This window comes from Aedes aegypti, chromosome 2 (assembly GCF_002204515.2).
Source record: "Aedes aegypti strain LVP_AGWG chromosome 2, AaegL5.0 Primary Assembly, whole genome shotgun sequence".
Lineage (NCBI taxonomy): Eukaryota > Metazoa > Arthropoda > Insecta > Diptera > Culicidae > Aedes > Aedes aegypti.
This window is the reverse complement of record NC_035108.1, coordinates 314,940,654-314,958,405: the sequence shown is the minus strand read 5'-3', so window position 1 is coordinate 314,958,405 and position 17,752 is coordinate 314,940,654. Positions and strand designations below refer to the sequence as shown.

Genomic DNA, 17,752 nt, shown 5'->3' with positions numbered 1-17,752 from the left:
CTCACAATACTGGAACCTAGAAGATTGTTATATTTTTTTGAAGTGTTTGTATTGCCAGATCCAAGTTTTGGTAATAAAGTGAGTACAACAGGCGTTCTAGTTCATCCAAAAACTTCCAGGAATATATACCTGCAATGTACTGGCATATATAGCGAACTTTAGTGTTTTTTTTTATATGGCTCAGGCCCTTATCTTTTCATAGTAGTAAAATGAGTATTTTTATAATTTGTGCCGATGTCCTAGGTTCTCCAAGGACTCCATTGAATATAGGCCTTGGGATCTACGACCGTCATAAGAGATTTGATATTAGTTTTCGAATACTCCACAGGCCCCTTACCATTCATGAGAGTAAACGGTGTATTGTAATAATTTGTGAGGATGTCCTAGGGCCCCCAAGGACTTCATTGAATATAGGCCTTGGGATCTACGACCATAATAAGAGATTAAAGATACATGAGTTTCCAAAGATTTTTTTCAAACCAGGGGTCGCCATCTTGGATTCCAAAATTACGTCGGAGATCGATATTCGTCATCTCCTCGCCTTGCCCGTTCCGAAAATACCCATAATGCATGGGTTTCCAACGATTTTCCCAAACCAGAGGCCGCCATCTTGGATTTCAAAATGGCGTCGTACATCGATTTTTGTCATCCCCTCGCCGTTCCCGTTCTAAAAATACCCTTATTGCATGGTTTTCCAACGATTTTCCCAAACCAGAGGTCGCCATCTTGGATTCCAAAATGGCGTCGAACATCGATTTTCGTCATCCCCTCGCGCTTCCCGTTCCAAAAATACCCATAATGTATGGGTTTCCAACGATTTTCCTAAACCAGAGGTCGCCATCTTGGATTCCAAAATGGCGTCGGACATCGATTTTCGTCATCTCCTCGCCGTGCCCGTTCCGAAAATACTTATATTTTATGGGTTTCCAACGGTTTTCCCCAACCGGAGGTCAATATCCCACAGAATTGTCAGAACTCAATTAACGCACTGTGTAAAAAAAGTGACGTAAATTGAGTTTACTTCGTAAAAAAGTGACTTAAATTGGGGTAGCGTAAAAAAAGACTTCGTAAATTGAGGTTTTAGTGCATTGCTCATAAATGCGAATTTGTAACATTTGATAAAAGTAGACATTGAGTAAATAGACTAGCAAGTGTGCATTTCATGGCAGTATGGGAAGAATCCATTTTTTTTTTTTAAATTACTAGGAACTCAAAAGTGTTTATTTAAGGCTGAAATTTTGTACATCTGATTTGTATCAGCAACCCAATACGACTCCTCCAGAAAACAGTCTCTCATCGCAACAAACACCAAACGAAACAATCCAGGACCACATTGAAGAACCGATTCATAGTATCAGCAATCCAGAGCATCATTCTGAAAGCACATCGTCCGAAAGAAACGAGATTGACAACACAACTAACATCCAGCAGATAATTCCTTCAGAGCAGAAGATGTACCGTTCCATCCCGTATGTTCCATCGCTATCAGAACGCATCACCAAAATCTTGAGCAAAGATTATCCTAATATAGCAATAGCCCCCAGACAGATCCGTACCATTAAAGCAATCCACAGCAAAGTCAAATTTCCTATAAGTAAAGAAGAACAAAGTAACATCATCTACAAAATTCCTTGCAACAACTGTGAAGGTTGTTACATAGGAATGACCAAAAATAATCTACGTAAACGCCTAGCAGGACAAAAATCAAACATCAACAAACTAGACAGATTGTTAAATTCACACCACACAGACACAGCAGTAACAGCTTTAGCAGAAACCACAGCAGCTTTAATAACACATAGTGTAGAAAGATGTCACACATTCAATCTAGACCACACAAAGATCATAGACCATAGTTATAAAACCAATACAATGCCTTTCTTGGAAATGTGCCACATATCTAACACAGACAACACAGTCAACAAACGTACAGATGTAGAAGGATTGAACACTACATATGCAGCCCTACTTCATAGTATTAAGAAACCCACTGCGAAATTATACGAGATTGATAAGAGGAAATAATTCATACAGAGAAATGTTTCATGCAAGAGAAAACCGTTGCAACAAATAACAGTGAAGGTCCAACTTAGAATTCTACATATAAAGCGCGCAAATTGTTTCGAAAAATAGCTTGAAATATGCTGAAGTTCATTTCAATTGAGTGTAAGCTTATTTGAAAGTTCATCAGTGGTTCTCAAACGAAAAATAACGATCTTTCGCCAAATTTACAGCATGTACCAAAAATTATTACACTTGACAGTTAAAGTTAGCCATAACCCTAGACACAAAACGAACGTATTGTAAGTAATTGTCTCAATTTAACATTTAAGCCTTAAGTAAACAATAAAATAATTACAGTTTCCCCTGAAGAAGACGCCATGCCAGCGTCAAAACGTCGGGTTTAATAATAAAACTCGTTTTCAACAAAAAAGACTGCGTTGTCGATATTTCATCAATCATTAAAAATACAGTCAAACTCTCAGCAGAAAAGCTGATATTGCATATTGACTGAAAAGTCAGAAAATAAATTGGTATTTTTTCGAATTTTCTAGAACAAATCTCATAGATTTCAGAAAGTTGATCGAAAGTATTCATCATTCATAGACTCTCCCCAGCATTAACATGAAATTGTCAAAACGTCAAATGTGATAAATATGCAGTTATGGGCAGTAAAGGGGGACACTTAAAAATTCTAAATATATCAAAAGAAGCACATTTACTTACTGAGATGCTATCTAGAAGACACAATAACGCTAGGAAGCATAATTTAGGTGCTATTTATCAAGAGCGCTTAAATGACGAAATCTCCCACAGTACAGAGTGTTAAACTTTGAACAGGTTTTTCTCAAAATATTAAAAATGATACTTGATTTAATCTGACTTGACACCGGCCATATGGGAATTGGAGTTATCAAACTTGTTTGTTGTTGGAACTAGAATACTGATCACTGGAGTGAAATTCAATCGATGCTCCTTTATTGGTTTGGTCTCCTCCAATTAATTATGTTGTTCTCTGGGTCATGAACTGAACACCTCATATCTCGCACGCCAGTCACGTCTGCTACACGATACACCAAAAGCAAAAAAGAAACCAAAAATTCCAATATCTCGCTCCATTGAAACACTAATTACAACCAATTAAGTTTCTTAATTTTGTAAGTGCAGTGAAATGTGAGCGCAAATTATCGTCCTTCGAATTGTTCGACAAAGTGTGGATACCTGTCCAGTTCGGTCAACGTCATCAGGTGTATCGACCATCATCATCGGCCAAGTCAACCAACTGTTCAACTGTTCAACGAAACCGTTGTTTCCCCCCACTTAAAGTGCGAAACCGAAATCCCGCGCCTTCGCGTCGTCGCGTCCAACGTCCAATTTTCGAGTAATCGTTCGTAATTAACCCGTCCAGTAGTCGAAAACTTGTTTGCTGCTATTAATCACGGAATGCCGTAGCTTGACAAAATTCCACCACACCCGCCGGTAGCAGCCGTTGTCGTTTCTGGGAAAATGACAGTGGCATCCCACAACATGTAGTCCCCATCGTCCCCATCATCATCGTCCTCGTCCTCGTCGTACTGCTGAAGGAGCGTGAAGTGAGATTTCAATTAAGCTGCTAATTTATTTACCATAATTATATTGGATGTTTAAATTTCCAACTCGTTTCTCGGGGCCTCTTTGGGCTTCTGGATCTCGGGCATCCAACCGTGTGCACAAGAGTAGAGCCATAGCATTGGTCACACCCACTCCCGACGTATGCTGACAACTGCCGCCACCCACTTCTCCAATGAAGCATGGAAAAACAAGTGGCCATATAATCAAGAGCAGTGAAACGGTTTCCAGAGGAAAACAACAACAGCCTGAAGGTGTGCAATTTGCTGGCCCGTGAACGATATGGGTCCCCGGCCCAGAGGAAGAAAATGCAGCCCAGTGAAATTGCATTAAGAATAACGTCCATCGGTAGCTAGTAGAGAAGAAACGTGACTCCCACACGTTACGTTTTCCATGCGGTGTTTGTGATACAAAAGTAGTTCCGAGGAAAGTCAATTAAAATAAAAGTTGATCTTATTTATTAGTCAAGTTCTGGTGCGACTCTGGTGCAAAATGGAATTACAGCTCTAAAGCCGTTCGAAGTTATATTCAAAGCCATTGAAGAGGCAGCTTTTACGATGCCGAGAGTATGTGACGAAAATGTGTGACTGTGCGTTTTATGCTGAAGAAGCGAAACGGGAAAATATTTTACGAGGATAAATACAACGTGCCGATAAGCGATTCCAAGTGTGTAAATACTAACAAAAAACGAAATAACAACCGCGCGAATTGGTGTCGATCGATAAAATTCGTCAAAGATTTCGGTAGTAACTCCCATTTCGTCGTAAAAAAAATGGCGGAATCAAGCAGCAGTAGTGGAAGCAGTGATGAAGAGCTGGCTCAAGCTGCTGCAACGGCTTCGAACGTGTCTTCGTCGATTCCTGGATCGCTGGCCATGAAGATGGCCCAACCGGTTCGGGAACGTGGCCCAGCGCGATGTCACGAGTGCTATGGTGACTGCATTGACTGTAGTGTCGTATGCTGCAAGGATACGGTGCACAAGTGCCACTCGGATCCGTTGAGTGGACGGATTGTAACGGGCAAGAACTTGCTGACACGCTCGTTGCGGTATGCACCTGGTCCCGCTACAAGAAAGTGTGTCCTCACCCTGGATGGGTATTCTTACGTTATCGGTGAGTATTAGCATGCTTTCTATAATGACAATTTTATAACCTTAACAATAACGAGGAGACAATCACTTTTGAAACAAATTCTCAAATGACACAGTACTCATGTATAATTTACTATCTTATATAATTGTTACTCATCAACATTTGACTGATTTTTTAAACTCTTCATGAGTATCGTTCTAACACAATTATCCTAATATTTTGTTAACAATATAACATTTCATTTGCCGTAACTGTTCAGAATTTTTACAGATGAGTTGATTTAACCTGTTTATAAGGAAAAAAAGGCTTTTAGTTAACTTACCGTAACTTAACCTAAACATATAACGCATTAATCGTGATAATAGAAGGTTGCAACGATTTTTAGATATTAATAATTATATTCGACATTTGTTCCAAAGTTTCAACATTGGATATTCTATGTAACTCATTAGTACTATACCAGAGAGGAAGCTTCAGAATCATTTTCAATATTTTATGTTGTATCCTCTGCAGAGCTTTCTTCCTGGTATTACAACAACTGATCCATACAGCATACAACATGGCTGGCCTGAAAATTTGTTTGAAGATCAAAAGCTTATTCTTAAGACAAAGTATCGATTTTCTATAAATTAGTGGATAAAGACATTTTATATATTCGTTACGGTGGTAGGTCATTTGGCAAAAAGTCGTTTGGCATAAAGCCGTCTGGCATAATAGTCGTTTGGTATAATGAGTTGGAAACCAAACATTTCTTAAGATGACATTCGTTTATACGTTTCTATTGAATCTTTCTGATCACATTAGGCTTGTTTAGAAGTCAATTGATACAAAATGACACTTTATTCAACAATCATATGCTTTTGAATAAACTGAAGCATATAAGGAAAGTAAATGCCAATAGTATTTCATTATTTATCCAGATATTACCGTTCTTCAGAATATTAATTCTTTTTTTGAGTTTCGTTATTGGAATTATTTTTTGCACTGAAGATTTTGTTACATTTTTTTTTCTTTTTTTGGACATTTTATATTTTTTTTCCTAAATATGATGTAACCATAATTATAGGTATCAAAACTGTTGATTTGAAATTTAAATAGATTTCACCTTCTTTTATACATAGACTGTTCTTTGGAGCTATATTTTTTAGATATTTTTTTTTATTTCCGACTGACAAAAGGGCGGCAATCAATAACATTAATCTGCTCAAGTTATCAGTGAAAAAATATCTCGATTTCTGCAGTTACTTCGACGGTTGGGGTTACTTTTCTTCGAATGTCGGTTTCCCGAATGTCGTTTCACCGAACACCAGTTCCCTGAGTGCAAGTTCCCAGAATATTCCGTTTCCCCGAATAGCCCACTTCCCCGAAAAAATATTGGTACTCATGGCACGAACTGGCCATTTAATATGCACCCTTCTTTATTTAATTGGCGATTCTTTCGAGTTTTACCGACCTCAGCATTTTTGCCAACATGTGTACAGCAGAGAATGCCAGAATACCTTTCTTTTTTCGATTGTTTTATCAATTCTTGCAAGACGTGCTGTTTTTTTTTCTCTCTGTTCGGATGCGCCACTGCGACCAGTATTTAGATCTATTGTGACATTACCCGTATCCTTAGTGTATAGTGCATGTCGCATTACTCCATTTCCATTGATAGGTAATGAAGCATCGATTTCTGTACAGTTCTTGTTTTGATTCCTCAGATATTGATACAAATCGACTATGATGAAAAGATCCCGCTATTTACACCCTTCATAGAAATTTACATCTCAGCGAAGGCGCGCCCCTTAGCAAACATAATCGATAAAATTTCTGAGAAACCAAATCGGTACTACTGATATTTGACCATGCAACGGAACTCTAGTCCCATCCTTGTTTCGCTTTTAGTTTAGTCCCAGAAAAATACTAGAAAAAAAGGGGCTTTATGCTAGCAGCAAAACCATATCAAGCTAGAAAATTTGTTTAGTAATCAGAATTCACGTGAGTCCTTGAATTACCAGCACTTACAGTCCTTGTTGAGTTAATACTCATGATTGTTATCCTGGCTTCAAGTGTAGTCTCGGGACTGACCAACTCCGAGTCTTTAACCATCTGCTAGGTAAAATAGATTAATTTTCAGAAACTGTTGCCAGTAACAAGGACTTTGTACCGCGAATCCTTGAATTACCAGAACATATTACCCTAGCCCGACAAACAAGATGAGACTAGGGTTCAAATGGTAGATCTTACCCCGTAACGCACCACGAAAAGGTGATCTACCCGCGTTACGGGTAAAGACGTGCTGTTAGTATGATAATTATTTTAGAACCTGCCAATATTTTTGCAAACACATAATCTTCTTTCGTGATATGCTGGAAAAAATATTATTTCAATCACAAATTTTCCCTCCTTTCGATAATAGACGGTGTTTTGGATGTTCACTTCCAAAAATAAAATTTATGTTGAATTCTTCAAAAGTATTGCCACAAATATTTTCTTTTGAAAATGTGTTGTTTCTTTGAGTTGAGCTGTAAGAAGATTTTTTTGGGCGTTAGAGCCTTGAACATTTTAAACGAAAAATAATCTGCTCTCGTATACAGTCAATTTTATATAGATCTTTGGATAAGAGATTTAAATATTTTGCAAATAAATTTTCACTTCTTTTACCAAGTAATTTTCATCAAGTGTTACGTCCAAAATAAGACAGCGCTTGATCTACAGCGAAATATTCTATGCGCGTTCCCTTTATTAACACTTGTCCGCCTAAGATATTCGTCACTTACACGGACGACGAAGCCTCAAAATCAGTTGGAACGCTAAATTCAACCCACTATATCTCGGCTGTTCTAAGCCCGATTTACAAAATTTTGGCACCTACAGAAATGTATGGGCTTCTAGATTCATGTCAGATTTTTGAAATATTTTTGTGAACTACTGTTTGATTTGTAGTACTTAAAACACCGGAGCAAGTCCTAAAAAAATTTCTAACCAGGCGGTAATTGGTAGATAACTTAGAATTTATCGCGATAACCTATAGATTTTTTTATTGTATGATGATCATATTAGTGTAATCTAACAATTGGCATTGAATTTTCGATTGTTAGCCGTTTAAAGAACTACAATATATTCACAAAACTGCGTAGAATACAGAAAAAATACATTTTCAATTATAACTTGAAATTCATCGCGATGACCCAAACATTTTATGATCTTAATATATACTCATATTTAAGGCCACCAAATTTGCAGAACACTGATAATATATTTCTGTTGGAAAAACTACAATATTTTCACAAAATAGTGAAAAATACAGGAAAATACAGGTTTTCTACAGTAATTTCATATATATCGCAATGAGTCATCAGTTTTATAATTTTAATCTCATTGTTTGTTCATGAGAAACAAATTTTCTGACCATTTTTGATCGCTGTTTGTTCAAAGATCTACAATATATTCACAAAACTGCGTAGAATACAGAAAAATATACATTTTCAACTATAACTTGGAATTTATCGCGATGACCCAAACATTTTATGATCTTAAAATATACTGATATTTAAGGCCATCACATTCGCAGAACACTGATAATGTATTTCTGTTGGGTAAGCTACAATATTTTCACAAAATAGTGAAAAATACAGGAAAATACAGGTTTTCTACAGTAATTTCATGTTTATCGCAATGACTCATCAGTTTTATAATTTTAATCTCATTGTGTGTTCATGAGAAACAAATTTCCTGAAAATCGTTGATCACTGTTTGTTCAAAGAACTACAATATATTCACAAAACTGCGTAGAATACAGAAAAAAATACATTTTCAATTATAACTTGAAATTCATCGCGATGACCCAAACGTTTTATGATCTTAAAATATTCTCATATTTAAGGCCATCATATTTGCAGAACACTGATAATAAATTTCTGTTGGAAAAACTACAATATTTTCACAAAATAGTGAAAAATACAGGAAAATACAGGTTTTCTATAGTAATTTCATACATATCGCAATGAGTCATCAGTTTTATAATTTTAATCTCATTGTTTGTTCATGAGAATCAAATTTTCTGAACATTTTTGATCGCTGTTTGTTCAAAGAACTACAATATATTCACAAAACTGCGTAGAATACAGAAAAATATACATTTTCAACTATAACTTGAAATTTATCGCGATGACCCAAACATTTTATGATCTTAAAATATACTGATATTTAAGGCCATCACATTCGCAGAACACTGATAATGAATTTCTGTTGGGTAAGCAACAATATTTTCACAAAATAGTGAAAAATACAGGAAAATACAGGTTTTCTACAGTAATTTCATGTTTATCGCAATGACTCATCAGTTTTATAATTTTAAACTCTTTGTGTGTTCATGAGAAACAAATTTCCTGAAAATCGTTGATCGCTGTTTGTTCAAAGAACTACAATATATTCACAAAACTGCGTAGAATACAGAAAAATATACATTTTCAACTATAACTTGAAATTTATCGCGATGACCCAAACATTTTATGATCTAAGAATATACTCATACTTAAGGCCATCACATTCGCAGAACACTGATAATGAATTTCTGTTGGGTGAGCTACAATATTTTCACAAAATAGTGAAAAATACAGGAAAATACAGGTTTTCTACAGTAATTTCATACATATCGCAATGAGTCATCAGTTTTATAATTTTAATCTCATTGTTTGTTCATGAGAATCAAATTTTCTGAACATTTTTGATCGCTGTTTGTTCAAAGAACTACAATATATTCACAAAACTGCGTAGAATACAGAAAAAAATACATTTTCAACTATAACTTGAAATTTATCGCGATGACCCAAACATTTTATGATCTTAAAATATACTGATATTTAAGGCCATCACATTCGCAGAACACTGACAATGAATTTCTGTTGGGTAAGCTACAATATTTTCACAAAATAGTGAAAAATACAGGAAAATACAGGTTTTCTGCAGTAATTTCATATATATCGCAATGAATCATCAGTTTTATAATTTTAAACTCTTTGTTTGTTCATGAGAAACAAGTTTACTGAGCATCGTTGATCGCTGTTTGTTCAAAGAACTACAATATATTCACAAAACTGAGTAGAATACAGGAAAAAAATACGTTTTCAACTATAACTTGAAATTAATCGCTATGACCCAAATGTTTTATGATCTTAAAATATAATCATATTTAAGGCCATCAAATTTGCAGAACACTGATAATGAATTTCTGTTGGAAAATGCAGAAAAATGCAGGTTTTCTACAATAATTTCATATTTATCGCAATGACACATCAGTTTTATAATTTTGATCTCTTTGTATGTTCATGAGAAACAAATTTTCTGAACATCGTTGATAGCTGTTTGTTCGAAGAACTACAATGCTTTCAAAAAATCTTGTATTGTAATTTTCTGTATTAAATTCTGAAATTTCTTCTACAATTTATTGGTTGTCTCTAAACCTTATCAATTTAAAGACAATGCTTCAATGGTGAGATATAAAAATAAACATATTTTAAAACGTTTTTGATGTTTTTCAAAGAACGACAACTTTTTCGCAAAACTGTGAATAATGCAGGAAAAATACGATCTTAACAACAGTTTGATTTTTTTGCAATGATCCATGGGTGTTTTGATTTTAAAATATTCTCATATTTAGGGTTGTCAAGTTTGCACAAAATAATAGATGAAATTTTATTGAAAGAACTACAATATTTTCACAAATTACCGTATAATACAAAAATATTCTGTTGCTACCGAAGTTTGAACATTTTATCATCTGTATAATTTTCTAAATTGTTGTAAATTTTCAAGAAAAATAAATGTGCTCGAAAACCATGTATAATACAGAAACATTCAAAATTTCTCCTGTAATTTCAAAATTGCTGCATTTTCTTATAATCTCCACGGTTTAGAATTTTTCAGATTCATATATAAATTGATAGAACACAACAACAAACGTTGAATGTCAAAACGTCGAAAGGAATAACACATCGAAAAGAAAAAAAATATCGAATTATTTATTCTTTCGGAAGAGAATAATTCTTCCAAGATCATTTCGTTCTCTTCCAATTCCCACCTTTCGACGTTTTGTCAGGCAAATGCAAATAACTGATTGCCTCCAGACCATATAATTTTAAGAGTTTGGAGCATAATTATATATAAAAGTAAATATATCTACAGAACATTTTTAGTGATTTCTGAAGAACTAAAACATTTACACAAAACTGTGGAAAATACCAGAAAAGTTAGATCGTAATAAAAACCTGAAATTGACCACAATGTTCCATGGATTTTATGATTTGTTAATGTTAAATAAAATGTTTTCGTTTAGAGTTGGTAAGCTTGTATAAATTAACCGATGAAATTTCGTTAGAAAATTTCAATATTTTCATAAAATACCATGTAATACAAGAATATACTATTGCTTTTCTTGTTTCATATTATTCAAGATGACTAATTGATTTTATTATTCGAAACCGTTATTAAGTTTTGAAAAAAAAAAACAAACTTTCTCAACAATTATAATGGCTATTTGCTCTAAGAACTATCAATATTTTCACAAAATCACGAATAATACAGAACAGTTTCTGACTATGGTTGCGTTTTCATAATAGTTGTGTTTACGATTTGAAATATTCTCAACGTAATAAATATAAAAAATAGAGCAGTTATTATTTCTGTTTTCAAAGCACGACAAACAGTTTACAAAATTGGTAATATAACAATTTCTATTTATTGATAATATTTGCACAATATTGTATTATTATTTATTATAACAGAAATGGGGCCCAAATAGCTGTAGCGGTAAACGCGCAGCTATTCAGCAAGACCAAGCTGAGGGTCGTGGGTTCGAATCCCACCGGTCGAGGATCTTTTCGGGTTGGAAATTTTCTCGACATCCCAGGGCATAGAGTATCTTCGTACCTGCCACATGATATCCACATGCAAAAATGGTCAATTGGCATTAGTTAATAACTTTGGAAGTGCTCATAAGAACACTAAGCTGAGAAGCAGGCTTTTTCCCAGTTGGGATGTAACGCCAGAAAGAAGAATAAGAAGAAGAACAGCAGTATATCAGATTTCCGTTGCAATATAATAATTGTGGCAAGGAGTTATCATTTTAATGATTTTATTATATTTTTTCATATTATAAACCATAAATTAACAGAGCAAATTTTATAGTTTCTCCAAAGCATTAAACCATTCTCAAAAAAATGTAAATAATACAGAAAAATACCTTCAACAATCTTACTTCATATTCACCGCAACGACCCATAGATTTTGTGGTTTTAAACTATTCTCATATTTGAGACTTACAACTACAAATTGTAGCTAATCTATTATTGTCGCAATGACATCATTTTTTAATTTACTTATAATAACGCAATTAATGATATTTTACTTACATGGATGACGGTGTTAAAAAAAAGTTGATCGCTTCAACCCTAGTTTGTCCTTATTTGTAGATTCATGTGCGGTTATAGAAATGTGCTTGGAATCTATTGTTTGATTTGTAGTACTACAAACACTGGAGCTAGTCTATAAAAATTTAGCGTTTGTTTGTACCAAACATTTTTCATTGTAATTTGTACATTTAACGAATTACAACATATATATTAAACTGCGTAGCATATGGCAGAAAAAAAAAGTTTCAGCAATAGTTTAAAATAATCGCTATTACCCATGAATTTTACAATTTATAAATTTTCTCATATCTAGTGTAGTTTGATATTCATTGCGATGAAGCATTGATTTTATTAATTCAAACCATTTTCATGTTCACGAGAAAAGAATATAAATGAAAATTGATACGTGTTAGTTCAAAGAACTAACATATTTTCATTAAATAATTTATTCAAAACTAAGGACTCTTTTGTAATTTAATAATTTCACGCAATGACCTATATTTTATGGTTCAAAACTTTCTCATAAAAAACAAGAACATATTTGATGCCATCTATCTAATAACCTATAATAAGAATTAAGAATAAAAATATAAAGGTAAGTATTTCAAATATGCAGTTACCCTAATCACTGTCTCAGCTAGGGCTTAATTGAAAACCCATTTTCATGTCACTTTTTCAGATCCATTTTTATTTTGTACTAATAGCATATACTTTTAACTACCATGTAGTAAGTTAAATAGTAAGAATCGATTCAACCAGCTTTACTCTAATAATATTTGAACATGACACATCTTAAAAAATCTGCTTCAAAATACTATCATTTTATTCTTAAAAGAACTACAATCACAATAGAATGTTGAACGCAATAAAATACTTTCGTTTACCTATTGCTATGGAAAACTTACAGATATTTTAATGTTTAACCACATCGTACTGTTTACTATCACCGTAGTTTATCTATTTCGCAGGGAAAAGAAATAGAGTGTCATCTGTGCACCATATTCCCCTCATTTAAGGGAAGTAAGGTGTTCAAAGGTTAATTTTAAAATAACTATTGAGTCGATCAATACTTTTTTTATGTTACAATGTAGCTCCAAGTATAGATGATCAGCGTTAATATAGAAATTATTTTAAAAACATTCATAAAACATATTTAATTGAAACTGTTACTGCATCTAAGTGTTCCTATTCCGCTCACGGTAAACAGATTTCGTGACGAACATACTGGATAAAAAGCATTACATAATTAGAATTTCGTTATTTATCCTGCTATTTTGTATGGTCAAATTATACCTACTTCAGCAAAAAGAATTAGTATACATGATAATTTTTGAATGAGCGATTATTGAAACATAAAAAATACCTACTGATCCAATAGCCGCTCAAGGTGTCTTGTGTTTTTAATATATAGAATAATTTTACCACATAAAAATAAAGTCAGACGACTTCATTTGAAAGTTGTCAATATTGCTAGAATATATCACGCTATGTCTAAATCAGCAGATTATGCAAATCGAATGTACCTCGGATTTATTTCCGCTACAATTCAGTAATTGGGTAATGTTTTCATAATTAGAAAGTTTTACAATATTCCAAAGGAACAAACAAACAAACAGCTTCTAATAATTTTGAGCACATTTATTTTTATTGAAAATACACAACGATTTAGAAAAATATATAGATGATCAAATTTTCAAACTTTGGTAGCAACAGAATATTTTTGTATTATATGGTAATTTGTGAAAACTTGATAACCCTAAATATGACAATATTTTAAAATCACAAAATACATGTATCATTGCAATGAATTTCAAACTGTTGTTAGGATCGTAATTTCCCTATATTATTCATAGTTTTGTGAAATTGTTGTAGTTCTTTAAAAAACATCAAAAATGTTCTGTAAATATATTTATTTTCATAACTAAAAAAACTTCAAATCTTTTAATTGCTCTAGAGGCAATCAATATATTGCAGCAGAAATTTAAGATTTTTCTGTATTATACAAGATTTTGTGAATATATTGTAGTTCTTTGAACAAACAGCGATCAACGATGTTTAGGAAATTTGTTTCTCATGAACACACAAAGAGTTTAAAATTATAAAACTGGTGAGTCATTGCGATATATATGAAATTACTGTAGAAAACCTGTATTTTCCTGTATTTTTCACTATTTTGTGAAAATATTGTAGTTTTTCCAACAGAACTTTATTATCAGTGTTCTACAAATTTGATGGCCTTAAATATGAGGATATTCTAAGATCATAAAACGTTTGAGTCATCGCGATAAATTTCAAGTTCTAGTTGAAAATGTATATTTTTCTGTATTCTACGCAGATTTGTGAATATATTGTAGTTCTTTGAACAAACAGCGATCAACGTTGTTCAGAAAATTTGTTTCTCATGAACAAACAAAGAGATTAAAATTATAAAACTGATGATTCATTGCGATACATATGAAATTACCGTAGAAAACCTGTATTTTCCTGTATTTTTTACTATTTTGTGAAAATATTGTAGTTTTTCCAACAGAAATTTATTATCAGTGTTCTGCAAATTTGATGGCCTTCAATATGAGTGCATATTTAGGTTATAAAACGTTTGGGTCATCGCGATAAATTTCAAGTTATAGTTGAAAATGTATATTTTTCTGTATTCTACGCAGTTTTGTGAATGTATTGTAGTTCTTTGAACAAACAGCAATCAACGGTTTTCAGGAAATTTGTTTCTCATGAATGAACAAAGAGATTAAAATTATAAAACTGATGATTCATCGCGATAAATATGAAATTATTGTAGAAAACCTGTATTTTCCTGTATTTTTCACTATTTTGTGAAAATATTGTAGTTTTCACAACAGAAATTTATTATCAGTGTTCTGCAAATTTGATGGCCTTACATATGAGTATATTTTAAGATCATAAAATGTTTGGGTCATCGCGATGAATTTCAAGTTATAATTGAAAATGTATTTTTTCTGTATTCTACGCAGTTTTGTGAATATATTGTAGTTCTTTGAACGGCTAACAATCAAAAATTCAATGCCAATTGTTAGATTACACTAAAACGATCATTATACTATAAAAAAATCTATAGGCTATCGCGATAAATTCTAAGTTATCTACAAATTTCCGCCGGTTAGAAATTTTTTTAGGACTTGCTCCGGTGTTTTAAGTACTATAAATCAAACAGTAGTTCCCAAAAATATTTCAAAAATCTGACATGAATCTAGAAGCCCATACATTTCTGTAGGTGCCAAAATTTTGTAAATCGGGCTTAGGACAGCCGAGATATAGTGGGTTGAATTTAGCGTTCCAACTGATTTTGAGGCTTCGTCCTCGGTGTGTTAATAACTGCGAACTTTCTTGGAAAATTTACTTTTTTTAAATATGTATATCTCAACAAGCTCAAAGATACGCTATGTTCTGGGATGTTTTACGAGTTTTATTTAGTTATGCTCTCTTATGTAACAACAATTTTGACATTCATAGCTTGAAAAATCTCTGAACGAACACCACGCTTGTTAAAAACCTACCAAAAAAATTTGCTATGGGCTCGGTGGTGTTGATCTCGGTAAAAGCTTCGAAAATGCCGATATTCATTCCAAGTCAATCATTATGCCAAACGACCATTATCGTTGGTAGTTGGACTGTAGTTCCTTGTTGATGTTAGATTGGCTTTTCAGTCTTGACAAAATTAAAAACTGTTAAAATAACAGTTTGTTAATTTTGTCAAGACTGAAAGGCAAATCTAAAACGGTAATTATGCCAAAAGGCCATTATGCCATTAAGCAAAACGGCTTTATGCCAAACGACCTTATGCCAAAAGACTTTATGCCAAACGGGGTACAATCATTTGTTACATTTGGCTTGAATGCCCTCAATGGGATTTCTGAAAGCGAAATTCTTATCTAGCATACGTTCTAGATACTTCATCTGAAAATTTTATTGGAACCCCTCTAATCGTGAGGACATGTCTAATTGAAGGTTTCAAAAAAAAAACATTTGGTTTATGTGGGAATATTATAAGTTGAGTTTTGCAAGCATCAGGAGAAATTATAATTTCGAAAGTATGAAGCAAAAATATCCAAACCCTTATGCAATCTACTACAGATGACACTCAGGCTGCGTCCTTTGGCGGAGCGGCCTGTGTCATCCGGAAACAGAGATTTTTGACAACCCTGTGGTTACTCAGGTAAGTCAGATGTGAAAATATTATATAAGATTAGACACAAACTGCAGCCTTGAGGAACACCAGCTCTTACAGTAAGTTATTCAGACTTGGAGTTCTGATAATTAACCTGAAGTGTACGATTTGACTTTGGATTATGATAGCAATGTCTTTTAATTTAACAATCAAGCCTTCATGCTTAACTCTGTCAGATTCTTTTTATATGTCTAGAAGAGCAAGACCATTAGAATAGCCTTAAGATTTGTTGGCACGAATCAAACTTGTCACACGTAAAAGTTGGTGAGTGGTCGAATGTTTGAACAATTGAATATCCGTTAATGTGGACCATCATTCTGTTTAAAATGACCTTTTTAATAAGTTTACTGAATGAGAATAGCATGCTTAGACAATATATAGAAGCAGGATTTTTGTTTGGTTTTGAAATTGTAAAAATCCAATTTAATTTGTCAGAAAATCATGCTAATTGAAAACATTTGTTAAAAATATCAACTAAAAATGAAAAGCTACTCTTTTGCAGTTTACTAACGAAGATATTAAATAATCATCATCGCCAAAGGATTTCATATTTTTGATATTTAAAATCATAGATCTCACTTTCCCCAGGAAATTATATAGGGTAGAAGCTCCGGTTGTGGCCATACGCCAGTAGTAGCCGTAATAAAATAAACACCGTTTCACATAGTCAATCAGTATGAAACCTTTTGAGTTCAATAGATCACATTCGCATGATAAAGATCATTTACTCGTCCGAATTGATTCAAAACATAATAAATGTTCCTTATAATTTTAGCTCCTATACACCTTATCTGGCCAGGATACTCCTAATTTGGGCATTCTCATGAGAAATCAATGTGATTGGCCTATTTAGAAACCGAAGTTAAATCTCTGGCCGAAACTGGTTATAGTGGACTATATTGACCAACGATATTTTCAAAGCAAAAAAAGAAAAAGGTTTTTGCTCAGTCCGATATTTTACACACATAGTATGGATTGAAAACTTGAATTTGACGTATTTGTTGTATAAATAAGGCTTTCCATTAGTACCATCGTTAGTTAGTCTTTCAATATCAAAATTGACTCCTGATCGTTATCAAAATCTAAGATAATTTCCTAAATGCTTTAGAGTCAGAATCTAATTGAGCAATTTAGTTTTCTAAATTTTTGGTTCTTAATCGTTAAAAAAAAAAAAAATTAATTTCTTTTTTGCAGATCCTGCCATTTAATGTTTATAACTGGATCGCGATTGCGTTGAAATTTCCTTCTTCTCACTTTTCTAAGACGGGTTAAATGTTAAGGATCATCGTCCATAATCACGTATTGGAATTATACTTCACATTTCTATATTGCAATGCCACTTGCTTCAACAATGTTATTTGTTAAACTTATGAGAGCATTCATGTTTTGTTTGCAAAGAAATGTTAACATCAAATAATTGAATAATTGAAAGTAGAGTTGATAGGATTGAGTAT

General features: G+C 33.2%; 1 protein-coding gene across 1 annotated transcript in view; it reads left to right on the top strand.

Moving 5' to 3' along the window:
* Nucleotides 1–17,752, top strand: part of LOC5573499 (calcium/calmodulin-dependent 3',5'-cyclic nucleotide phosphodiesterase 1) — a 437,832-nt gene that overhangs the window by 112,150 nt on the left and 307,930 nt on the right. Inside the window, 1 exon segment of the mRNA XM_001660854.2 lies at nucleotides 3,169–4,721. Coding sequence (XP_001660904.2) covers nucleotides 4,208–4,721 — 514 coding nt within the window. The 5' untranslated portion in view covers nucleotides 3,169–4,207.